This window comes from Schistocerca gregaria, chromosome 8, assembly GCF_023897955.1.
Source record: "Schistocerca gregaria isolate iqSchGreg1 chromosome 8, iqSchGreg1.2, whole genome shotgun sequence".
NCBI classification, from domain to species: domain Eukaryota; kingdom Metazoa; phylum Arthropoda; class Insecta; order Orthoptera; family Acrididae; genus Schistocerca; species Schistocerca gregaria.
In genome coordinates, this window is record NC_064927.1 from 164,371,254 (window position 1) to 164,398,116 (window position 26,863).

Genomic DNA, 26,863 nt, shown 5'->3' on the forward strand with positions numbered 1-26,863 from the left:
CCACGCCACACAGCCTCCGCTACCCGTGTAGCCGCCAGCTGAGTGTAGTGAACCCCTGACCAATTCAGCGGAACCCGAAAACCCACCACCCTATGGCGCAAGTCAAGGAATCTGCAGCCAACACGGTCGCAAAACCATTTGAGCCTCTGATTCAGACCCTCCACCCGGCTCTGTACCAAAGTTCCGCATTCGGTACTGTCAACGATGCTTTATATAGACAAACACCAATTCCTCGAAGGGTCTACGATTCCTGTCGGACAAGGATCTATCACTGCCAGCTACGGATTTCTTCGCACTGCAGGACACAGTGTTTTAATATGAGGATATCTTCAACTTGGTGCGTCGGTGGTATGTTTACCTCAATGCTCATGGCGATTTTGCCAGATTGGCAAACCGATTGTGGTCTGTGTGGTCTGCGAATGGAACTCTTTGATCACCCCTTATGTAATTGCTGATTACTACAATAACTTATCCAACGCAGCACACAGAGGATGTTTTTGAAAGGGGGAAGATCACTGGAGTGGTGACACCACATAATTCTCCACTAGATCTACGCTCTGACGCAAGACTGTGGTTTCACCAGAATAATTGCCACCTTCCTGAACAATCGAAGAGTCTCTCTTGTGTTCTAAGGAAAGCACAGCCGTTGGAGCATCCAAAGATAAGGTCTACCACGAAGAAGTGTATTGTGACCGGTGCTCTTTCACGTTTACACAAATGGTCAGCCAAGACCTAACCCAAGCAAAGGCTTCATATTTGCCGACGACTTTGCTTTGCCAGTACAGATAGACGATTCTGAAGAACAAATTCTAATTACTATGACAAGGACCAGCTGAAGCCAAACCCACATAAAACTGAGGACTGCTCTTTCTACCAACGAAACAGACAGGCTCGATGAAAAGTGAAACTGGTTTTGGAAGGTGTCGAGCTTGACCATTGTTTTATGCCCATATACCACAAAGTTACCGTATAGAGATCACTCAATTAATGGCGCCACTGTCTTAATACCAAATATGAGGTGTTAGCTCGAAAATACATCATCTGGAAACTTGTTGCTGGTGATGGGGGTGCCTACGTGAGGTGGTACGTACCTTTGCCATAGCAGTCTCTCTCTGGCCTGATGAATATGCCTCTCCAGCGTGGTATATGCCCGGACACACGAAAGAAGTTGATGTCCTTAATTAAACTACAAGGGTAAATAATGTATGTCTGAAAACAAGTCCTGTTGGTAAATTATACTGAAGGGCAAGAATTCCCCTGCTGACATAACTTGAGAAGTAGAAGCAAATGTCTAAAGAAAAGAAGTCCAAGAAAATGAGTTACACCCGCTGCATGGAAATGCTTCACCATGATGTTGACGGAAAACTAGGAAGAGCTTTTTGCAGTCAACAGCTGCACTAAATACATCAGCCAAGAAAGCTAGAGGAAAACTGAGGGCAGCCAAAATAAGTCTACTGCAAGCAGGGGTAAAACCAGTGGAATGCTCACTAGTGGTTCTGTCCAGTCCCAAGAAAAAAAAGAAAAAATTTAATAATCAATACTTGTCACATCAGATGGAAGGAGAACAGTTGTAACTTTATGAAATTAGAAGTATCAGAGTTTAAGAATTGGGAAACCATAGTGGAGGATATTTTTGAAGGGAAGAGAGGTAAGACGCCTAAGAGCAATATACGCACATTAAGACACGATTTGAGCCGCAGTGAGACGTCAACAGAAGTTTACCATATTTTACGTAAAGTAGGGACATCAAGTAGCAAGTCGGATCACGGATTAAACACGTGATGGATCTATTTGACACTGCGCCAAGAGGCATAAGCCCTGACGCTAAAGGAAGCTTTCCAGTATACGTAAGTAGTAGCATCGAGTGGAAATCTATAAGAGAAATCGACAATTAAATGTCTACGCGTCGAAGGAGCCAGCTAATGGAAATATTCCGAATAGATATTATAGGTTGGCCGCGACTTAGAACAGTACATATGCCAGGCAGCAGCCGCAGAAGTATCCAAAAGTAATATTCTCAGCGAGAAGTCGGTGATCAGATCTGGTGACACACACATCAGCTGCAAGATAAGTAATCATTATCTATTCTGGGCAATAGCTTTGAACATAGGCGATCTGTCTTTGTCTAGAATAGATAGCACTTGCAGTTTCGTAATTAACAAGAACAATTTACGGAATAGTAATTGTCTTGTAAGCTTAGGCGAGTAGCCTGTTGATAAGAATAAATTGATTCTGACATTTATTAAAGAAGGAGTTAGGAACTCGCACATCTTTTATAAGTTGTCAAAGAGATAATAAATGAATTACTTAAATAAATACTGAGCTCATTAGCATACCCATCCTGCCATTAATTCTAAAAGATTACCACTGCAACCAATAACCACTAAGTTCCGCTTCGGTGAGCTTTCTCCCTTTCATCTCCGACAACAAAGGGGGAGACCCCAACAACCCTCACATTGTCGCCAACGTTCCTATTGCACTACAAAACTGTGCTGGGATGCGACAGTTCACAACTTGGACTGGACCACATGGAGAGTGCTGAGCAGGTTACGAACGGGCATAAGCAAATCAAAGGACAGCCTAATGAAACGGGGATACCTACAAGGGTCAACACTATGTGATGTAGAGAAGTACAGACAATGAAAGTTCGGGTCATTGTTTATTCTGTGCTGGTTCTCAAACCGATGCTGAGGTGTCCATGGCACAAGAAAGCGCTGTGTCAGTTGCTCGTTTCTGGGAAAAAGACTGATTTCAATTTTTTAAATGTTTGTACACATATAAATTCCTTGTATTTCCTTACCTTAAATAGTGAATTTATAGAATCCTATGTGTATGCTACTGACTCGAGTAAATAAATTAGATCACTGATATAAACCTCGTACCGATCTTAACAGTGGACTTTTTATCTCCTTAGACAGTGTCGACTGGGATAGACTTCGCGAAATTCTGAAGGTAGCAGAGGTAAAGAATAGGAAGCTAAAACCTGTGCAGAAACCAGTTAGCATTTAACGTATATTTTACTCACATGGCGTGCAATGGGTAATTCGTACCTCTCCGGCCTTCAGCAGTTCCTTTTCAAGATACTCAGCGAGTTGCTCTGTCTCTCCTCGAACCGATAGTGATGGACGTGACGATATCTGCACAAGAAATATACGTATACTATGCTAGCGTGCAAAAGATAAGCATAATGAAAAAAAGAAATCACTTTTCCCTGTTAAAGATAAAGAGAAATTACAGAAGGTTGAAAGATCTGATTTCATTATTCTTTGTTATCTATATTTTTTTTTATTTAAACTGATTGACTTGGGCCTCTCAAGCCTTTCTCTTACAGTGGACCAGTTTTTTACACATGCAGTATTTTTTATATCATACACTTAAGGAAATGATGTTAATTGTAATATGGTAAATAGTAATAGAAATCAAACTTAAATTATCGAATCGCAATGTGAATAAGAATACTAAGAGCTAATAGTATCAATACCAACAGTATTGCTACAAATGCTACTAAATAATAATAATAATAATAATAATAATAATAATAATAACAATAATAATAATAATAATAATAATAATAATAATAGCGACTATAGTAGATACAAAATATGCTTCTGGATTGACAAAAGTGATATTTTGTGACACGATCTGTTGGGAGGAAGAGAAATTTAGATAGACTGCGCCAAATAAGCAAGGACGCCCATACTACAGTTTGTAGAGTGGGGCATGGGATAGACTTGTGGGTTTGAGTATTTTTAATATTTTGAAAGACGAATGGCGACTTGTAAGTGGGCAAAAAAAAGTTCCAGTTTCGACCCCGTTAAAAACCTGCGTTAATACCTACTTTTAAATCATTTTCTGGAAAGATAAACGCCTGACTATACTATTTTTTATTTCCCTGTAACAAGGGGGATGGGTGCGCCCCCTCCTCTTGTTCTGGTATGGATGCCCTTGGATATGGGCCTTAGGAAATGGCAAAGATCTGGAGGGGGAAGAAAGTTATTTAGCAGAAATGTGGTATGGGGCGCATTCAGAGCAAAGGCTGACTTTATCATTGTTTTGATAGATCTGTCATTAACTATCCTTTGAAGCTGAAGATGCTATTCAGTTTTCTGTAATAGGGGGGGGGGGGGGGAGATCATACTAAATTCACCATCCCAGTACTGTAAGGAAATGAATAGTAGAATGGGCAGAAAGGATTTTGCTCTGTTGAGAACGATTTTCTCTGCTGTGTTGTTCACGAACATTTTACTCACATGGCGTACAATAGGTGATTCGTACCTCTCCGACCTTGAGCAGACGAGGAGAGAAATGAGGGATTGCATACGACGATAAGACGGTAGAGGTAACAGTATGTATGGAAATCTGTGCACTGGTCTGCACATAACCAGCATAATTGCGCTTCTTGTGCTTGAGATGGTGAAACATGGCAAAAAAAGTTGAACGTCACAGATATGTCTCACATATGCGTTTACCGCCAATTCCAAGTGAAGTGAGTTTTCCTGATAGACACCGTTAGAGTAATGTCGATGTAATCAAGAACCGGAACAACAACCGTTTGTCCAATATTCTTTCTCTGGTCAAGCGGGAAGAGGTTTTTATATTTTCAATGGTCATGGAGAGATGCTGATGCCTTTTGCACATTCTAGCTATGTGATGAGTCCAGTTTAGGTTTTGATATAGAATTACTCCTAGATTCTTTTCTGATCGAAAATAAGGTACGTTTGTTCCATTTAGGAATAAAAATGGTAGAAATTCGTAATATTTAGGGCCAGAAAACCTAAAATTTCTAACCTGGACTGCTTAAGTTTTGGATGGACTGATCTTTAAACATACATTCTAGACGCATTTTGATGAAGCATACACGTCTATCATGAGCGTAGAGAATCATATTTATCAAATTTGAGAAAAAACCGTTTAGCAGTTTATTTATTATTTAATGTAGATTGACACATAGAATGTTTATGACATAGTGAGATGGAAAATTAAAAATTGCCTAGAACATGGAATTCTGAAGGCGACCAAAGGTTTCAGTTACAGGGTTTAAATGGCTTTTAATGTCACATGATTAAATTTCAGTTATTTGCTGAAATAAAATTGATTTCACATCATCCACAATTTAGTTGGAAGCAGATAACAAAATTAAAGACAGTTACTAAAAAACTCTGTGGCTATAGGAATTTTTCATACACGTAGATCATATCAGAGAAGTTTCGTACATGGGCCGTTTGAACGTTTTCGTAATGGCTATAAATTTTGACCCTTATATAAACAAACTGCAGCCCAGTAGTTCATTTGTGCTATTACCCAGTATTTGTTTAGATCAAATGTTTGACTATGTCATCTTAGTTACTATAATTTATAAGCCAAAATGGCTTCTAGATGGCTGCACATGTAGTTAACCTTATGTTCATTAGTATAATGTTTGATATACAACTGCAAACATAGTTGTACCAGCAATATCTTAATTTTTATAATTTGTGATTCGAAATGGCTGTTGGATGTTTATCTGAGCTATTGTTATTGTGATTGCTATTATTTATGATCAAAAAATGGCCTAGACACTGTGACTTCACTATCAGACTGCCCAATGCAAATTAGATACTGTGTCATCGTATCAGATGTGTAAAAAAAATGGCAAGGATAAAAATATCCAAGTAGCAACTTTTCTTCAGACACTTTAAGTATGTTAAAAAATAAAAATACACATTGTATGTCACACGCAAGACATGACTAAATTACACTGAAATCCCAGGGTTCCATCTTTCACCACTTCCCCCACTAGTTTCTAGCCCACTTGTGCTGTTACCACTACCAACAACACTGGGGTAGGATGGAAACAATAGCGACGTCCATTATAAACAAGCAAACTGCAGGAGCTTATCTTCCATGACCCACGCCATGTATTCCTTATATATGCCTGACCAACATGTGCTATGACTGCTCTGCACTAAAGGCTTTGCCAACCAGTGCCATCCTGATTTAGGTTTTCCATGATTTCCCTAAATCGCTCCAGGCAAATGCTTGGATGGTTCCTTTGAAAGGAGACGGCCGACTTCCTTCCACGTCATTCCCTAATCTGATGAGACCGATGACCTCGCTGTTTGGTCTGTCTCCCCAAACAACCCATCCCCAACACTCTTCATCCAACCAGTGGTAGGACTCCCATACAGTGCCACGGCCAAGCTGCCACATCCGGTCGAGCCAGAATGGAGTGTGGAACGGTTTTACGTGCGTGGCTGGCTGCTTTGTGCCAGATGGGAGTGGCTGAATGCTACTGCTGGGCACTTGGGTAAGCAGACAATTACGTTACCCTCTCACACTGGGAACAGACAAATATTTCTTCAAGTCGCCACACAGGCCAATGCAGGAGGTGGCAGCTGCTAGTCTCAAACATGTTCTAATGACATTGAATATTACCAGAAACGAGACATTATTATTAACATTCCAGCACCCTGACATACTAATCCTTAGCAAAGAGCTCTACACACTTCAAGAGGATGAGTCTCTTGTACAATAACTGCATACTTTTTTACACACTCATGTTCAGAAAAAAAACACCTTGAAGGACTAGAAATAGGGCATTCAAATTAGCATTTCAGACATCTTGGTCAGCATGTGTCTTGTGGCCTAGTAGGCGCGAAAAAGAGCCCCCACGGGCCCTGATAACTTCTTCCATGCATAATGGCACCAATGATTATAAGGTGCCAATGGCATCCTGTATATAACCATCTATGCTGGTTCCGAAGCTCACCTGTGGTGACTGGCTTTGGGTCACAGTGCTCCACCCATCATTTCACCATATTCCACACATTTTCGATTGTCGACAAGACTGGAGATCTGGTGGGCCAGAGCAAAAGGCTGGCGTCCTGTGACACCATGGAGACACGTGTTATCGCAGCAACATGTGGTTGTGCATTGTCTTTGAGCCGTGGCGGCTCATATCGATAGTGCCACTCTGGTGGTTTATCTTTCCTGCCACGGTCAAGGCGGTAAGCACCGCCCTCTGGGACCTAAGCGAGGAGTAACGAGGCGTGGTCCTGGGGGGAGGGGGGGGGGAGGTCCGGGACGTGGTGGAAGACAGTTGTCGGGTTAACGCAGCGAGTGTGGGACCAGACCTATCGCATGGACATATACAAGTGGCTCTGAACGGAAGGCGCAGTAGCAAGCAACCGGAAGCGGGCGTTCTGTAATTTGTGTGAAGGAGTAACGATTTTTGCATTGGATGTCCCAGTGGTTCCTGAGAGTTGCGATGGCTGCTTTCGGAGAAGAGAATTGGTAAGAGATTGTGTCTACGCTCTTTTCCTTACGATGGTGCTGCCTGCCGTTATAAACGGGTGAAAATCAGGCGCTTGTATTGACTACACGGGAACTGGTGATGTAACATTACATTTGTGATTGAGTCTCACTTGTACTGTGACAATTTAGAGGCTAAAACTGTGGTGGTTTCATTAGGTCTGGTTCTTTGCTGTGCAACTAAGGGAGTCAGTTATTTGGGGTAACTGAGGGAGCACCATTATGTTGGTCTAAGTGATACGTTGTCCACATATTGTCTATAGCCTTGCGAATCGAAATCGTGGGGGTGTACACGCGTGAGTAATTTGCTGTTATATTGATGGTGTGTTAAATCACGCGCTGATTTGTAGCCAATCTAAGCAGAAGTTACCATTGCTACTTCTATGTGCTACTGTCCTTATGACTGGCGTTGTTTGTCTCTTGATTACGGGCGTGCTCACGTTTAAAAAAAATTATGGGTACTATTCATAATGCTTGTCTAGTAAGGAAATTGCTTATGCTGGTCTGTTTGCCTACCACAGTGGTTTTCTATGCAGTAACTGAAGGAATGTGTATGGTGGTTCAAAATTGTAGGCTGACTAGTATTTGAACTGGTGTTAAGGTAAAGGGCGCGATCAGCATCCCGCAACCCCGCAGGCTGCGCGTGCTTAAATGTTCCGCTATTGGGGAGGCGGCTCCCTGTGCTTGGATTTTGTAAGGATATGTGATGAGTGCATCGCTGTAGTTTTTCGCGTGCTAAATTGCTGGATGTCGGTGCCGTCCTAGGGCTAGACTTGTGATGTATGTTATGTGGAAAGAGCGCTTTTAGTTTGTTTTAGGCCTGTACTTGGAATGATGTTGATATTTTGTCGATTGCGGCAATAACTTAGTGTGTGGATAGATCCTCTGAGGGACTTGTATTGTACTGTTGCAGTCCAGTCCATCTGAAACGTGCTGCTTAAAACTTGGGACTGCAGCTCTTGATGTTATATATTACTGTTTAATCTTAAATGTCTTGGATGTAATATGGTTGTTGAGAATTATGTAATTAGTTTTGATCGCTGGTTCCTTAAAGGAAGTATTTCGTTTTAAAAAAATATGCTCGGTCAGAGCCTATTTAAATATGATTTTAACTCATCATTCAAATTTTCTAGTCTTTTTTCTTAAAAGGCTTTCAGTTAAATGATTGCTATTTTCCTGTTTAAATGTTTGAGTGACTTAAAGGGAAAGAATATTATTTTGTAATTTGTACTGATTGTTCCTTTTGGGTAATACCTGACTTACGTGTTCAATAAATGAGTGTCTAGTCAATGGTGATGCACTGTTCTATTGCTAGCCTACCCCTTCCACTCCACAGCCTATTGAGCTGCTTTGTGTCGAAACTGTGTTCAGAACACCCCTCTGATCTGACACCTCAGTCTTGCTTAAAAATGGCAACTGGTGTGCTGTGCAGAAAGGGTATGGCTACAGGTCGCAGGATGTCATTTATGCAGGTCACGATGGTCACAGTACCTTGCACACGTACAAACTTTGATTTTTGGTTGTACCCAATGGCACTGTGCACCATAAGGCCTTGAGTTGGTATGGGCAGAGGTCATTGTTGACAACCGGAATAAATTAATAATTGGATCCTTTTACCGACCTCCCAATTCAGACAATACAGTTGCTGAAAGGTTCAAAGAAAACTTGAGTTTGATTTCAAACACGTACCCGAATCATACGATAATAGATCGTCGTGACCTTAATTTACCCTCGATATGTTGGCAAAAATACATGTTTAATTCCGAAGGAACGTATAAAGTATCATCCGAAATTGTGCTAGACGCATTCTCTGAAACTTATCTCGAGCAATTGGTTCATGAGCCCACGTGAATAGTAAACGGTTGTGAAAACAAACTTGACCTCTTAACAACAAATAATCCTGAGTTAATAACGAGCATCAAAACTGATTCAAGGATTAGTGAACACAGGGCTGTCGTAGCAAGATTGAATATTGTAATCCCCAAATCCTCGAAAAATAAGCGAAAAATATACCTATTCCAAAAATCTGATAAAAATTCACTTGACGCCTTCCTGAGAGACAATCTCTACTCATTCCAAATTAATAGTATAAGTGTAGACCAGATGTGGCTTCAATTCAAAGAAATAGTATCGGCAGCAATTGAGAGATTTATACCAAATAAACTAACAAACGACGGAGCTGATCCTCATTGGTACACAAAACGGGTTAGAACACTGTTGCAGAAACAACGAAACAAACATGCCAAATTTAAACAGACGCAAAATCCCCAAGATTGGCGATCTTTTACAGAAGCTCGAAATTTAGCGCGAGTTTCAACGCGAGACGCTTATAACAGTTTTGACAACGAAACTTTGTCTCTAAACCTGACAGAAAATCCAAAGCGATTCTGGTCGTATGTGAAGTATGTTAGCGGCAAGAAACTATCAATGCCTTCTCTGCACGATAGCAGTGGAGATACCATCGAGGACAGTGCTGCCAAAGCAGAGATACTAAACATATCCTTCCGAAATGCCTTCACAAAAGAAGACGAAGTAAATATTCCAGAATTCGAATCGAGAACAGCTGCCAACATGAGTAACGTAAAAGTAAATATCCTCGAAGTAGTAAAGCAACTTAAATCACCTAAAAACAGCAAGTCTTCTGGTCCAGACTGTATACCAATTAGTTTCCTATCGGAGTATGCTGATGCATTAGCTCTATACTTCAATCATATACAACTGTTCGCTCGACGAAAGATCCGTACCCAAAGACTGGAAAGTTGCACAGGTCACACTAAGAAAGGTAGTAGGAGTAATCCACTAAATTACAGGCTCATATCGTTAAGGTCGATATGCAGCAGGATTTTAGAACGTATATTGTGTTCGAACATAATGAATTACCTCGAAGAAAATAGCCTATTGACACACAGTCAACATGGGTTTAGAAAACATCGTTCCTATGAAACACAACTAGTTCTCTATTCACATGAAGTGCGGAGTGCTATTGACAAGGGATTTCAGATCGATTCCGTATTTCTGTATTTCCAGAAGGCTTTTGACTCTGTACCACACAAGAGGCTCGTATTGAAATTGCATGCTTATGAAATATCGTTTCAGTTATGTGACTGGATTTGAGATTTTCGTTGTATTTGACGGAAAGCCATCGAGTAAAACAGAAGTGATTTCTGGCATTCTCGAAGGTAGTGCTATAGGCCCTTTGGTGTTCCTTATCTATATAAACGATTTTGGAGACAATCTGAGAAGCCGTCATCGTTTTTCTTTTTTCAGATGACGCTGTCGTTTATCGATTAATGAAGTCATCATAAGATCAAAACAAACTGCAAAACGATTTAGAAAAGATATCTGAATGGTGCGAAAAGTGGCAGTTGACCGTAAATAACGAAACGTGTGAGGTCATCCACATGAGCGCTAAAAAGTAAAAAGTAAATTCAACTAAATACCTAGGTATTACAATTACGAACAACTTAAATTGTAAGGAACACATAGAAAATGTTATGGGGAATGCTAACCAAAGACTGCGGTTTATTTGCAGGACACTTGGAAAATGTAACAGATATACTAAGGAGACTGTCTACACTACGCTTGTCCGTCGACTTTTAGAATACTGTTGCGCGGTGTGTGATCCTTACCAGATAGGACTGACTGAGTACATCGAAAAAAATCAAAGAAAGGCAGCGCGTTTTGTATTATCGCGAAATATGGGAGACAGTGTCACAGAAATGATTTGGGATGGATATCATTAAAAGAAAGGCGTTTTCCGTTGCGACGGAATCTTCTCACGAAATTCCAATCACCAACTTTCTCCTCCGAATGCGAAAATATTTTGTTGACACCGGCTTACATGGGGAGAAACGATCATTATAATAAAATAAGGGAAATCAGAGCTCGCATGGGAAGCTACAGGTGTTGGTTTTTTCCATGCGCTGTTAGAGGTTGGAATATTAGAGTATTATTGTGAAAGTGGTTCGATGAACCCTCTGCCAGGCACTTAAATGTGATTTACAGAATATCCATGTAGATGTAAATGTAGATGTATATGTATGCCTTGTGCAAGTGCAATAACTCTGATGCTGCTCCCTCTGTCTGCGGCGAACCAAAATGTGGCCACCATTGTCAAACAAGACCTGGATCCATCCAAAGACACTGTCTGATGCCATTCCTGTACTCAGTGATGATGTTCCGTACACCATTTCTGTCCAGGTTGTTTCTGCAGATTCATCAAAGGATACGGAGAAGTGGACGACGTGCACACAACCCATGCCGTAATAAACGGCGACGAACCGTCTTCCCTGATAGCGTACGATGTGTTACACTGTTGCGGTAGAACCAAGGAGGATGCAGATCTGTCCTGCATTGCCATTCGGATGAGGTGCCAATCTTCTCGGGGGATAATCTGGATGATGCAACCTGACCCATATCGTCGCGTTCTGCGGCCATCCGTGAACCATTCTGCACACGACCATCGTACTGTCAAAACACTCATCACACACAAGCAGCAATTTCCGGGATGGATGCATCACATTATTTCATGCCAATAATGCATCCTCTTTCAAACCCACACTTTTGAAAGTACAGCTAGCGCATACATCTGCGAGACACCCTGCACATTTACTCAACTTCCACTGGATCTTTTACAGCGATAACGAGAGCCGCAGGCAAATTTAACGGCAGGTGGTCTTGTGCCACGATATCGATGTTGATCTTCAACCCGCTGGCCGACATGGTTCAAAAGCTAATCATTTCTGCAGAAGATACTAATGAACATGTCCTGTGAATATGAACGTCCTATCTCTAAGGGTTCAAGGTGCTCTGTTTTTTTCTGAACATGCCCACATACAGGGTGGTTCATTGATCGTGACCTGGTCAAATATCTCACGAAATAAGCGTCAAACGAAAAAACTACAAAGAACGAAACTTGTCTGGCTTGAAGGGGGAAACCAGATGGTTCGCTCGCTAGATGGCGCTGCCATAGAGCAAACGGATATCAACCGCGTTTTTTTAAAATAGGAACCCCCATTTTATTACATATTCGTGTAGTACGCAAAGAAATATGAATGTTTTATTTGAACCACTTTTTTCGCTTTGTGATAAATGGCGCTGTAACAGTCACAAACATATGGCTCCTAATTTTAGACGAGCAGTTGGTAACACGTAGGTTCTTTAAATTAAAATACAGAACGTAGGTACGTTTGAAGATTTTATTTCTGTTGTTCCAATGTAATACACGTACCTTTGTTAACTTATCATTTCTCAGAACGCATGCTGTTACAGCATGATTACCTGTAAATACCACATTAATGCAATAAATGCTCAAAATGGTGTCCGTGAACTTCAATGCATTTGGCAATACGTGTAACGACATTCCTCTCAACAGCGAGTAGTTCGCCTTCCGTAATGTTCGCACAAGCATTGACAACGCGCTGACGCATGTTGTCAGGCGTTGTCGGTGGATCACTATAGCAAATATCCTTCAACTTTTCCCACAGAAAGAAATCCGGGGACGTCGGATCCGGTGAACGTGCGGGCCATGGTATGGTGCTTCGAGGACCAATCCACCTGTCATGAAATATGCTACTCAATACCGCTTCAACCGCACGCGAGCTATGCACCAGACTTCCATCATGTTGGAAGTACATCGCCATTCTGTCATACAGTGACACATCTTGTAGTAACATCGGTAGAACATTACGTAGGAAATCAGCATACACTGCACCATTTAGATTGCCATCGATAAAATGGAGGCTAATTATCCTTCCTCCCATAATGCTGCACCATACATTAACCCACCAAGGTCACTGATGTTCCACTTGTCGCAGCCATCTTGGATTTTCCGTTGCCCAATAGTGCATATTATGCCAGTTTACGTTACCGCTGATGGTGAATGACACTTCGTCGCTAAACAGAACGTGTGCAAACAATTTGTCATCGCCCCGCAATTTGTCTTGTGCCCAGTGTCAGAACTGTACACGACGTTCAAAGTCGTTGCCATGCAATTCCTGGTGCACAGAAATATGGTTTGCGGGAGCAATCGATGTTGATGTACCATTATCAACACCGACGTTTTTGAGATTCCCGTTTCTCGCGCAGTTTGTCTGCTACTGATGTGCGACAGCAACTAGAACACCTAGTTGGACATCATCATTTGTTGCAGGTCGTGGCTGACGTTTCACATATGACTGAACACTTTCTGTTTCCTTAAATAACGTAACTATCAGGCGAACGGTCCGAACACTTAGATGATGTCGTCTAGGATACTGAGCAGCATAGATATCACATGCCCGTTGAGCATATGATCTGAATAGCCATACATCAACGCGATATCGACCTTTTCCAGAATTGGTAAACGGTCCATTTTTACACAGTTAATGTATCACGAAGCAAATACCGTCCGCACTGGCGGAATGTTACGTGATACCACGTACCTATACGTTTGTGACTATTACAGCGCCATCTATCACAAAGCGAAAAACGTGGTCCAACTAAAACATTAATATTTCTTTACGTACTACATGAATATGTAATAAAAAATTGGGGTTCCTGTTTTAAAAAGAACGCAGTTGACATCCGTTTGACCTTTGGCAGCGCCATCTAGCGGGCGAACCATAGTGCCATCTGGTTTCCCCCTTCAAGCTACACAAGTTTCATTTCTTTGTAGTTTTTTTGTTTGATGCTTATTTCGTGAGATATTTGGCCCGGTCACTATCAATTGACCACCCTGCATATGATGAACTGTACGACATACACAAAGGCGTTAATAAGTAATCCAAAACTTTTTTTCTGAAAGCAGTTTGGTTTTATTCAGGATGCTAATACACCATATTATTCCCCACTCTTTTGGTTACCAAACCCCATTTTCAACATAACATTCAGTCAATAAGGCGGCCTTACACGAGTTTAGTGGGAGCGCCTATATGCTTATATGGTACCGTTCTACTGGTCGATGGTGGAATAACCTTCCTATCATCCACATGTGTGACTGCTGTCTCCGGCTTCTCAGACCCACCTGAAGTGGCTAGAGACAGTAGCCATATGTATGAGTTTGTGTGTGTGTGTGTGTGTGTGTGTGTGTGTGTGTGTGTGTGTGTGTGTGTGTGTGTGTGTGTTAGGGGGTGGGGGAGACTTCTGAGGAGGAACTTCGTCCGAAACTTAAATGTTTCAAGTGTCCTTTTCATTGTGTGTCTGCAACCCAGTGATGCCTGTAAGTAGTGAATAGTTATGTATCGTTTCCTTAGCAAACTTAGTTATGTGAGCCTGCGTGTCATAAATGGGATAGCATGAGAAAAAGATTGAATAATCATCGAAAGGATAATGTTCTACGAGTCGGAGCGTGGAATGTTAGAAGCTTGAACGTGATAGGGAAACTAGAAAATCTGAAAAAGGAAATGCAAAGGCTCAATCTAGATATAGTAGGGATCAGTGAAGTGAAGTTGAAGGAAGACAAGGGTTTCTGGTCAGATAAGTATCAGGTAATATCAACAGCAGCAGAAAATGGTATAACAAGTGTATGATTCGTTATGAATAGGAAGGTAGGGCAGAGGGTGTGTTACTGTGAACAGTTCAGTGACCTGGTTGTTCTAATCAGAATCGACAGCAGACCAACACCGACAACGATAGTTCAGGTATACATGCCGACGTCGCAAGCTGAAGATGAACAGATAGAGAAAGTGTATGAGGATATTGAAAGGGTAATTCAGTATGTAAAGGAGGACGAAAATCTAATAGTCATGGGCGACTGGAATGCAGTTGTAGGGGAAGGAGTAGAAGAAAAGTTACAGGAGAATATGGGCTTGGGACTAGGAATGAAAGAGGAGAAAGACTAATTGAGTTCTGTAACAAGTTTCAGCTAGTAATAGCGAATACCCTGTTCAAGAAACACAAGAGGACGAGGTATACTTGGAAAAGGCTGGGAGATACGGGAAGATTTCAATTAGATTACATCATGGTCAGACAGAGATTGCGAACTCAGATACTGGATTGTAAGGCGTACCCAGGAGCAGATATAGACTCAGATCACAATATAGTAGTGATGAAGAGTACGCTGAAGTTCAAGACATTAGTCAGGAAGAATCAATGCACTAAGAAGTGGGATACTGAAGTTCTAAGGAATGACGAGATACGTTTGAAGTTCTCTAATTGTATAGATACAGCAATAAGGAATAGCGCAGTAGGCAACACAGTTGAAGAGGAATGGACGTCTCTTAAAAGGGCCATCACAGAAGTTGGGAAGGAAAACATAGGTACAATGAAGGTAGCTGCGAAGAAACCATGGGTAACAGAAGAAATACTTCAGTTGATTGATGAAAGGAGGAAGTACAAACAAGTTCCGGGAAAATCAGGAATACGGAAATACAAGTCGCTGAGGAATAAAATAAATAGGAAGTGCAGGGAAGCTAAGACGAAATGGCTGCAGGAAAAATGTGAAGACATCGAAAAAAATATGATTGTCGGAAGGAAAAACTCAGCATACAGGAAAGTCAAAACAACCTTCGCTGACATTAAAATGCAGAGGAGACAGCAGATAGGTGGAAAGAATACATTGAAAGCCTCTATGAGGGTGAAGATTTGTCTGATGTGATAGAAGAAGAAACAAGAGTCGATTTAGAAGAGATAGGGGATCCAGTATTAGGATCGGAATTTAAAAGAGCTTTGGAGGACTTACGGTCAAATAAGGCAGAAGGGATAGATAACATTCCAGCAGAATTTCTAAAATCATTAGGGGAAGTGGCAACAAAACGACTATTCACGTTGGTGTGTAGAATATATGAGTCTGGCGACATACCATCTGACTTTTGGAAAAGCATCATCCACACAATTCCGAAGACAGCAAGAGCTGACAAGTGCGAGAATTGTCGCACAATCAGCTTAACAGCTCATTCATCGAAGCTGCTTACAAGAATAATATACAGAAGAATGGAAAAGAAAATTGAGAATGCGCTAGGTGACGATCAGTTTGGCTTTAGGAGAAGTACAGGCACGAGAGAGGCAATTCTGACGTTACAGCTAATAATGGAAGCAAGGCTAAAGAAAAATCAAGACACGTTCATAGGATTTGTCGACCTGGAAAAAGAGTTCGACAATATAAAATGGTGCAAACTGTTCAAGATTCTGAAAAAAGTAGGGTTAAGCTATAGGGAGAGACGGGTCATATACAATATGTGCAACAACCAAGAGGGAATAACAAGAGTGGACGATCAAGAACGAAGTGCTCGTACTAAGAAGGGAGTAAGACAAGGCTGTAGCCTTTCGCCCCTACTCTTCAATCTGTACATCGAGGAAGCAATGATGGAAATTAAAGAAAGGACTAGGAGTGGAATTAAAATACAAGGTGAAAAGATATCAATGATATGATTCGCTGATGACATTGCTATCCTGAGTGAAAGTGAAGAAGAATTAAATGATCTGCTGAACGGAATGAACAGTCTAATGAGTACACAGTATGGTTTGAGAGTAGATCGGAGAAAGACGAAGGTAATGAGAAGTAGTAGAAATGAGAACAGCGAGAAACTTAACATCAGGATTGATGGTCACGAAGTCAATGAAGTTAATGAATTCTGCTACCTAAGCAGTAAAATAACCAATGACGAACGGAGCAAGGAGGACATCAAAAGCAGACTCGCTATGGCAAAAAAGGCATTTCTGGCCAAGAGAAGTCTACTAATATCAAATACCGGCCTTAATTTGAGGAAGAAATTTCTGAGGATGTACGTCTAGAGTACAGCATTGTATGGTAGTGAAACATGGACTGTGGGAAAACCGGAACAGAAGAGAATCGAAGCATTTGAGATGTGGTGCTATAGACGAATGTTGAAAATTAGGTGGACTGATAAGGTAAGGAATGAGGAGGTTCTACACAGAATCGGAGAAGAAAGGAATATGTGGAAAACACTGATAGGGAGAAGGGACAGGATGATAGGACATCTGCTAAGACATGAGAGAATGACTTCCATGGTACTAGAGGGAGCAGTAGAGGGCAAAAACTGTAGAGGAAGACAGAGATTGGAATACGTCAAGCAAATAATTGAGGATGTAGGTTGCAAGTGCTACTCTGAGATGAAGAGGTTAGCACAGGAAAGGAATTCGTGGCGGGCCGCATCAAACCAGTTAGTTGACTGATGACAAAAAAAAAAAAAATCATCCACATACTGCTTTCCACAGAGTGGGCCAAACAGATGGAAGCTCTTATGGTATTCTGTCACATGATGAGTAAGCCAGTAGGCACACACCTTTAGATACCCTAAATGCTGGACGAGTGTGTCAGCCCTACCAACACAGATGTACACTTGAGCAGTGAGGTATTTGATTGTGAACCACCGATCACCTCAAATGAGAGTGACTGGATGTTCCGACATTGCTGGAGTCATAGCCGTGTACTGTGAGCTGGCATGTTCGAGATCGGACAGGTTGGCATGACCTCATTGTGATGATAACAGGCCTCGCCCAGTGAATGACCACAATTTTGTTCATTGGCAAGCCTTCACAGACATTCTGCAACCGCCTGTGAGTACCTGTGATGATCTAGTTTTCCGACAAAAGAAACAGAAGGTCAGCTCTCTGCTTGGAACTCACCTCTGTTAGAGACGCCATTTTGAAGTCTTGCTATAGAAGATCTTCATTAAACTATTGTGGCTGGACCAGGAAGATTCCAAGATATCTCACAACAAATTCCGCTTTTTTCGATCGAAACTGTTTGAGGAAAAAATGTGTTTTATTACTTATTGTACGTCCCTTACATATATGTGAGGGTTATACCAAAAGCAAGATTACCACTGTAAGTCTTCAGGCTTTCCCAGCGACATTTTGACATGTGGAATAATCAAGTCTACTGCCGGATGGCGACCCAAGTCGGGCGCAGACGTACGAGGGAGCACCGGGGAAGAGAGAACACATTACAGGCAGCGCCAGGCGGGCGCGGACGACAGAGAGAGCACCCAGCGCCCTCTGAGCATAACTACTGGACAAGATCCTCCAATACGGCAGTCTCAGGTAGCATCTGAAGAAAGCAACGAGTTACGTGGCCGAAATATTGCGCCAGAGCGACACAAACATCTGGCAGTAGACCCGATTATTCCACATGTCAAGATTCCCACTGTTATTAATTTATACATCGTCCAAAAGCTTACACTTTTGTCTATTTTTCAACATAGTCTCAATTTTTTGACACACTTTTGAAGACAGTGCTCCAGCTTTTGTATTCTTAAGTCGAAGAAGTCTCCCGCCTACCCGTTGAAGAAGCGTGTGACCTCTGGACTTCATCGTCACTCTTGAAGCGGGGCATAACAGTCCACCCAAATTTCTTCATAAGCTCCTGTGTCTGACGAGCGACGTGGAGTCGGGCGTTGTCGTGAAGAAGCGCTACCGCCTCCTTCAGTCGTTCTCGCCGGCGAATCTGGATTGCTCGCTGGCGTTTGGTCAATGTCTCACAATATCTATCTGAGTTTATTGTCGTCCCAGGTTGCATGAAATCGATGTGGAGTACCCCCTTCTGATCCCAAAACACAGTCGCCATTACATTCCCTGCCAACTGCGTTTGTTTCAGTTTCTTTGGTGGCGATGAACTGGAGTGACACACTGACGAGATTTTTGTTTTGTTTTGGGGGTGTAATGAAACACCCACGTTTCATCTCCCACGATGACAGAGTCTAAGAACTTCTCCTTGTTGCCTCCCCCTTATGTCCAGGGGATCCAGCGAGCACACACCTTGCGATAACCCAACGTTTCTGTTAAAGAAGAGATTTTCACTCTGCAGCGGAGTGTGTGCTGATATGAAACTTCCTGGCAGATTAAAACTGTGTGCCGGACCGAGACTCGGACTCAGGACCTTTGCCTTTCGCGGGCAAGTGCTCTACCAGCTGAGTTACCCAAGTATGACTCACGCTCCGTCCTCACAGCTTTACTTTTGCCAGTATCTCGTCTCCTACCTTCCAAACTTCACAGAAACTCTTCTGTGAACCTTGCAGAACTAGCACTCCTGGAAGAAAGGATATTGCGGTGATATGGCTTAGCAACAGTCTGGGGGATATTTCCTGAATGAGATTTTCACTCTGCAGCGGAGTGTGCGCTGGTATGAAACTTCCTGGCAGGTCCCGAGTTCGAGTCTCGGTCCTGCACACAGTTTTAATCTGCCAGGAAGTTTTTGTTAAAGTTCTTTCAATTGTGCAGTGCGAAGCTTCAGGAATGCTTTCAACAAGTTCATGGACAATGACCCCCCAGTCTTTGAGCAGCTGACTGTTGATATTCTGGACAATCACATCCGAAACCGGCGGCCTTCCACTCCGTTCTTGATTGTGAATTGCTGTGTGACCCTCAGCAAAAGCCCTGCACCATTTGCGGACGTGCTGAATGGACACGGTATGCACTCTTCACCATCAGCCTCAGTCAGTTGCCGATGAATCTCAACAGATGGTAACTTCCTTACGTGAAGAAACCGGATTACTGCTCGAATCTCGCACACGACGGGAGCGGCGATCAACACTTCCGTCTCCGACGGCTGCCAAGCCAATACTAAGCGGCATAGCGTATGGAGGATGGGCGAGCTCGAGAGTGGGGGAGCCACTGCGTGTGGCACTGTTGCCGGATTTAGCCTAGCACCTTCCCTCGAGGCTGTAGCTCATTGGGAACCTTACTTTTGGTACAACTCTCGTAGGAATGAGGGGCAGTCTGTAACGTATTACTTTCTTTACGACGTTTCTCATCGAGCCATATGCGTTATCTCGCATTTCTAGCTGCTTCTCTCACACAGCCACCACCCCAAGCTCTTTCTAACCATTTAGAAAAAAATCGAGCTGTAAAATTATTAGTTTAATTACTTTAATAATTTGGTTACAAGTACAAAAATTTCTTTAAGCAGCCAGATAAATAGCACTCCATGTCGTGCATGAAGCAACTTGATTAATTCAGGATTGGAGATCGGAGTAAGGTGGTAAGATCGACACCAAAGAATTTATCTTTCACGTAGATTATTCATGGTAACTAAATATTTGGTTGCACATCCTAACATAACTGGTGCCTAACTAGAAATATTTTAGTAAGAATTAGTGAGAATGAGACAGCACAATTTAACAACAGCAACAAGAAACACAGAAGACGGGGGTGGGAGACAACTATACTATCATCTCCTTTGCATTAATACCATAAAAATATCTCAGTGAGATTTCCATTACGATTCTATGCATGCACTATTCTGGACAGCGGTTTCACCAATACACGAGGCTGTACGATAATTATTTAACACACTAACTGCGTCTGCTGCTTGCAAACGGCCGAACTAGAGCACGTGGTGCATTACGGATCAAACTGTTGTACTGCTTTGTAGAAAGCGCACGGAAGAACAGATATTCTTGCAGAAATTATAGCTCATTAAGCAAGCAAACTGTTAACATAAAGCCTATTGCGGTGCCGTGGTGGACCAGAAGTGTCGTTGATTACCAAACACGTGACACAAAATCGACACACAAAGACAAAAGCAATTTACATAAAATATAAGATTAAAATTATTAAAAATCATACTCATTTCACACGATTCAGTTACGGTGAAATTTTTAAGTATTTCAACAGTTAAACATAACGAAGTCCTAACTCATCCTGATTGCTATCACCTGAAACCCACCTTAAGAGCTACGGTTCTTACTCACCAAGAGTTCACCGAAGAGTGCCGCTTTCTCTCACGAGATTACCTAGTTCTCCGTGCAGCGGAAGCTGCCAGAGGGGTAGTCCTCCGTCACCAACCTCACACACAAAAACAGCCTTCGACTAAGATGGGTAAACCTCTCTGTTCAGGTACTGGAAACCTAAGTTGGTCATCCTGTACTCTCCTTCAGACGAGAAGCAACATCGTCGGCGCCCAGTGTACGATGACCAACTCAGCTTTTCCCACAAAACAAAACCGAAACCCCACATTAAAACACACATATAATATTCAATAGGCCTTATTTGAGTGCTCAGTCTTTCTGGAAGAGTTCATGAATTGAGATAAAATCAGTTAGTAAAGCGAGTAAGTTGTACCTAATTCGACAAGCGTCTTATGGAACGACTTCACAGAGACGTTACAAGTCTTACAGAGGAAGTTGATGTGGTTCTGCCATGCAGTGGAGAGTGGAGGTTAGCACAGAAAGGGCAGTCTTCCAGAGGTAACAGACGTGAACTAATTCTGTAGGAGAGTGTAATGGATAGCAGTGAGTCGTCAGGTTTTGAGAGACACTGCTGTTCAATGGAGTGTTGTGGGAAGAGGTGACGAGTTGGACTTACGGAAAATGAGGACGAAGTGCTGCCCATGGACTTGGCGCGCCGCTTTAAGTAGCGCCGCATCTTGGACTGCAGCAGCAAGTTCATCACACGCAGCCGCTGCGCCTCATCGTGCACTGCATCGAACTGATGCAACAGCCGCTGCTGCCTCACCCACGCCTCCCAGGAGTTCGCCGGCTCCGCCTTCTCCTTTTCTGCCGCCTGCTCCAGCAGGCTACCCTCAGGAGACACAGGCTCTTCCTAACAACAAAGCGAGCCACTCTAGTGTTGTAGCATAAAGACGGCGCTCTTAACTCCCAAGAAAACTTACACCAACAGATAAATATCATAAAGTGAATGTTTTCAGATAATGAACCAGTACAGGGAAATAATTATTCCTGGTTGTTTAAGGTACTGAATGAAAAAAAACCTGTGTAAGACACTGGTTTGTAGCGACCCCAGACCAACAAAGCTGGAGGCATCTGGGCAGGAGCCTCGTTAACAACTGTTTGCATATTAGAATTTCTGATGGGTTGTTGGGTCATTGTCAGCAAGTAGTTACCAGAAAACGTCATCATGAAGTTGTAGGTCGAAACCTAGCAGAAACTAAAGACGGATTTTTTGCAGGGTTCATTCCGTCTATCTTATTGGGCAGAAGGTAACAGGGATGTCTCGCATGCAGAGCCTAATTTTGACATTGTTGCCGTCCAAGACTAGAGACTCGAAGTATTTACTTTGTGCAGCTGCTATGTGCTTTAAGCTGTGGCTACAAGTTATATATATATATGGATGTACATATGGTCCACATATCCTTGTAAACCACTGGATCGATACCAGCCAAACTTGGTACACAAATTAATTGCTGCCTGGAAAGAACCACGGTGGAGGTAAGAACTACCTACCTGTCGTGGGGATTGAGGCTGGGAGTCAAAAAGAGGCGTAGTTCACGAAGCGCAAAAGCGACTCTAAAATTATTGCTGTAGCATAAACAGGGCGTTCTTAACTCCCAAGAAAACTTACACCAACAGTTCAAGATCATAATGTGAATGTTTTCAGATAATGAACCAGTACAAGGAAATAATTATTTCTGGTTGTTTAAGGTACTGAATGGAAAAAAAACTGTGTAAGACACTGGTTTGTAGCCACCCAGGACCAATATACCTGGAGGCATCTGGGCAAGACCCTCATTAACAACTGTTTGCATATTAGTATTTCCTGATAGGTTGTTGGGTCATGGTCACCAAGGAGTTACCAGTAAACGTCATCATGAAGTTGTAGGTCGAAAACCTAGCAGAAACTAAAGACGGATTTTTTGGCAGGGTTCATGCCGTCTATCTCATTGTGCAGAAGGTAACAGGGATGTCTCGCATGCAGACCCTAATTTTGACATTGTTGCTGTCCGAGACTAGAGACTCGAAGTATTTACTTTGTACAGCTGCTATGTGCTTCAAGCTGTGGCTACAAGGTTTCAGTTTTATAAATATATGCCGGGTGATCAAAAAGTCAGTATAAATTTGATAACTTAATAATCCACGGAATAATGTAGATAGAGAGGATAAAATTTACACACGTGCTTGAAATGACATGGGGTTTTATTAGAACCGTAAAAAAAGAAACAAAGTATTGCTAGACGCGAGAAAGATCTCTTGCGCAGGCGTTTGGTGATGATCGTGTGCTCAGCCGCCACTTTCGTCATGCTTGGCCTCCCAGGTCCACAGACCTCAGCCCGTGCGATTATTGACTTTGGAGTTACCTGAAGTCACAAGTGTATCGTGATCGACCGACATCTCTAGGGATGTTGAAAGACAACATCCGACACCAATGCCTCACCATAACTCTGGACACGCTTTACAGTGCTGTTCACAACATTATTCCTCGACTACAGCTATTGTATAGGAATTATGGTGGACATATTGAGCATTTCCTGTAAAGAACATCATCTTCGCTTTGTCTTAGTTTGTTATGCTAATTATTGCTATTCTGATCAGATTAAGCGCCATCTGTCGGACGTTTTTTGAAAGTTTGTATTCTTTTAGTTCTGATAAAACCCTATGTCATTCCAAGCATGTGTGTCAATTTGCACCTCTCTATCTACATTATTACGAGATTTATTCAGTTTTCAAATATAATCTGACTTTTTGATCACCTGGTGTATATACCATAAAACAGGGTGCATGTATGGTCCACATATCCTTGTAATCCACTTGATCGATACCAGCCAAACTCGGTACACAAATTATTTACTGTCTGGAAAGAATCACGATGGAGGTAAGAACTACCTACCCGTCCAAGAGATGGAGGCTGAGAGTAAAAAAGAGACATAGTTCACGACGCGCAAATAGCCAGAATAAATTCATCCAGTATTTCAGAACGGTAGTAGTTAGTGACTTGCAGCAACATTGCAAATAATTTCAAACCTTAACAAGACTTTTTTTGGCTCACATCTACCGCGAAATGATGAAAGCAGTAATGCTTATCGTTCACTACATTTTCGCTGTCCATGCAGTACAATTGCCACATCAGACATTATCTTTAAATTTTTTACTTCTCTACTAATAACTGTAGTAGCAACCCATTTTACAGACATGGTCACATACGACCTTGAATGTACCTGCAAAAATATATTATTGTACGACACATCGTTCACGAGACACAGCGTCATAAACACTGTGCTGCTTGAAAATGAAACTATAGGGAGACATTCGCTAGAGATACAGGTGTAGAAATTGTGTATAAATATGCGTGAAATACGATACATGTGAAACGTATATGTACACATTTCGGTAAAGTTGTGGGTAATAAGCTCCTTCTAAACCCCTGGATCAACTTCAGCCAAACTTGGTTCAAATATTACTTACTATTTGGAAACAAATACTGTGGAGGTAAGAACCAAATGATGGAAAGGAGAGAGTGGAGTCGAAGGTAGACATAGAGGGCTGAAGAGAAGACATAAAGTGCAGGTGGAGCTAGAGGGGGAGAAGGAGATGGACAGACAGGGGAGGAGGACATGAAAAAAATATGGGGGACGAGCAGATGGACAGGGAGAGAGAGGAGCAGCAGATGGACAGAGAGAGGGGCAGGAGAAGATGGACAGAAGTAGCTAGATTGGGAGAGAAGGAGCTCAGCGTGCCATTTTTCCAGATTTCGTGCCCACCCCCTACGTTGTGATGCAGTGTTGCCAGAATTCTTACAAAGGCCAATTGTTTTATGTATGAAATAAAGGGAAATTAAATATTTGTTGCAAAATTTTTAAAAAATAGTAGGAATATCGAAAACTGGTTGAAAATTAAAACAATAGCCTAATTGCGCTAGTGCGTTTTTTCCCCACTTCTATGACACCACTGTGTAAGTAGGAGAGTTATCCTAAGTATAAACTGGCAGGAAACTGAAAAATTCAAGACGGCCCATTGTCATGTTGGTAGAAGTTGGTCTTTTGTGCTAAGTAAAAAATTCAGCATGGCTGACCTGGAATACTGGTGCAGTTCTGTGATGTCAGAATCCAAGATGGATGACCTAGAACATGAGGCCAGACTGTATTGTTATCAGATTTCCCCCTTGCGACAAAGGATGTTTGTTACTCCTGTAGGTCCAAGTCTGTAGTTCTGAAACAATGGGCAGGGTATACACTCCTCCCTTCAACCTGTACCAGTTATAGGGTAAGTCTCAGACGTCTGTGATGTATATGGAGACTGAAGCAACGAATGATAATTTTTATCTAGGTCGGGATTCGAACCCAGGCCTCCTGCTCACTTGGCAAATTTAATAGGGGGGATCGTTCCACAGACGTGATACGTGAATTGGAGTGGCAATCATTAAAACAAAGGCGTTTTTCGTTGCAACGTGATCTTCTCACGAAATTTCAATCACCAGTTTTCTCCTCCGATTAGAAAAACATTCTGTTGGCACCCACCTACATAAGGAGAAATGATCATCACGATAAAATAAGAGAAATCAGGGCTCGCACAGAAAAATTTAAGTGCTCGTTTTTCCCGCGTGCCGTTCGAGAGTGGAACGGTAGAGAGACAGCTGGAAAGTGGTTCATTGAACCATCTGCAGGCACTTTATTATAAATAGCAGAGTAATCACGTAGATGTACATGTAGACAGGAATGGGAAATGGACGCACTTGCATATTATTTGCCGGCCCTTGTGGCCGAGCGGTTCTAGGCGCTTCAGTCCGGAACTGTGCTGCTGCCACGGTCGCAGGTTCGAATCCTGCCTCAGGCATGGATGTGTGTGATGTCCTTAGTTCAGTTAGGTTTAAGTAGTTTTAAGTTCTAGGGGACTCAGACCTCAGCAGTTAAGTCTCGTAGTGCTCAGAACCATTTGAACCTTTTTTTGCATATTATTAACACAAATACCACACCAGGCAACACTGGGCTGGGTCTCTGCAGGCACCGCCTCTCGGGACTAGTTTCCCGCCGCTGCTGTAAAGTCGCAGCAGCACTCCCTGTAAGGCATCTGATCTGCACAAGGTGAGACCACACTCTACTCTACGGCTATCGTCAAACTGCCCTTCGCACACAGTGCACTGTCACAGAGAGGCTGCTTGTACCTACGGCTCTGGACCAGTCAGCACCACAACAGCAGTTACTTTGCTGTCAGTTGTTTGTAACATATTGTACTCTATAGATAGTGTACCACTACTACAGCTGACCACATTATTTCACACTTAAGCACTGTAACACAGCACACTGTGCTGTGTGCCAGATGTCATCTACTACCGGGACGGAAGCCTGACTAACCGCTCTCACCCGGCACTGTACCGCCATGAAGCTATTCTCAGACGTTTTGGGACAATAGGACCACATGGAAGCACACCTTCGCCCCTTACTCCATTTAGGGCAGAAATATAGACGTTCCGCTCACAGATCATTAATGTGAAAGATAACAAAACATGTAACTGTGACGATAATTTAACACCATGCAGAAAAAAAAGAACTGAGTAAAGGAATCAACGATCAACTTGAAAGAACGCCATGTGACGTCCTCACAGAACAAACGCAACGAACTATGCTAAAAAAAATTGGTCATCCCGGGTTCGATACCCAGCTGGGTTGGAGATTTTCTCTGCTTAGGGACTGGGTGTTGTGTTTTCCTTATCATCCTCATTTTATCCCCATCGACACACAAGTCGTCGACGGGGGGCCCTAGCCACAAGGCATTTCCATCTACAATGCGGTACTCCTAATCAAAAATGTTCAGATGTGTGTAAAATCCTATGGGACTTAACTGCTAAGGTCATCAGTCCCTTAGCTTACACACTACTTAACCTAAATTATCCTAAGGACAGACACCCATGCCCGAGGGAGGACTCGAACCTTCGCCGGGACCAGCCGCACAGTCCATGACTG

The 26,863-nt window shown here is 42.4% G+C and overlaps 1 protein-coding gene across 1 annotated transcript in view; it reads right to left on the reverse strand.

The window, feature by feature from the left end:
- Window positions 1-26,863, reverse strand: part of LOC126285091 (golgin subfamily A member 6-like protein 1) — a 135,319-nt gene that overhangs the window by 101,407 nt on the left and 7,049 nt on the right. The window contains exon 2 of the mRNA XM_049984416.1: window positions 21,535-21,771. Coding sequence (XP_049840373.1) covers window positions 21,535-21,771 — 237 coding nt within the window. The remainder of the gene's footprint in view (window positions 1-21,534; window positions 21,772-26,863) is intronic.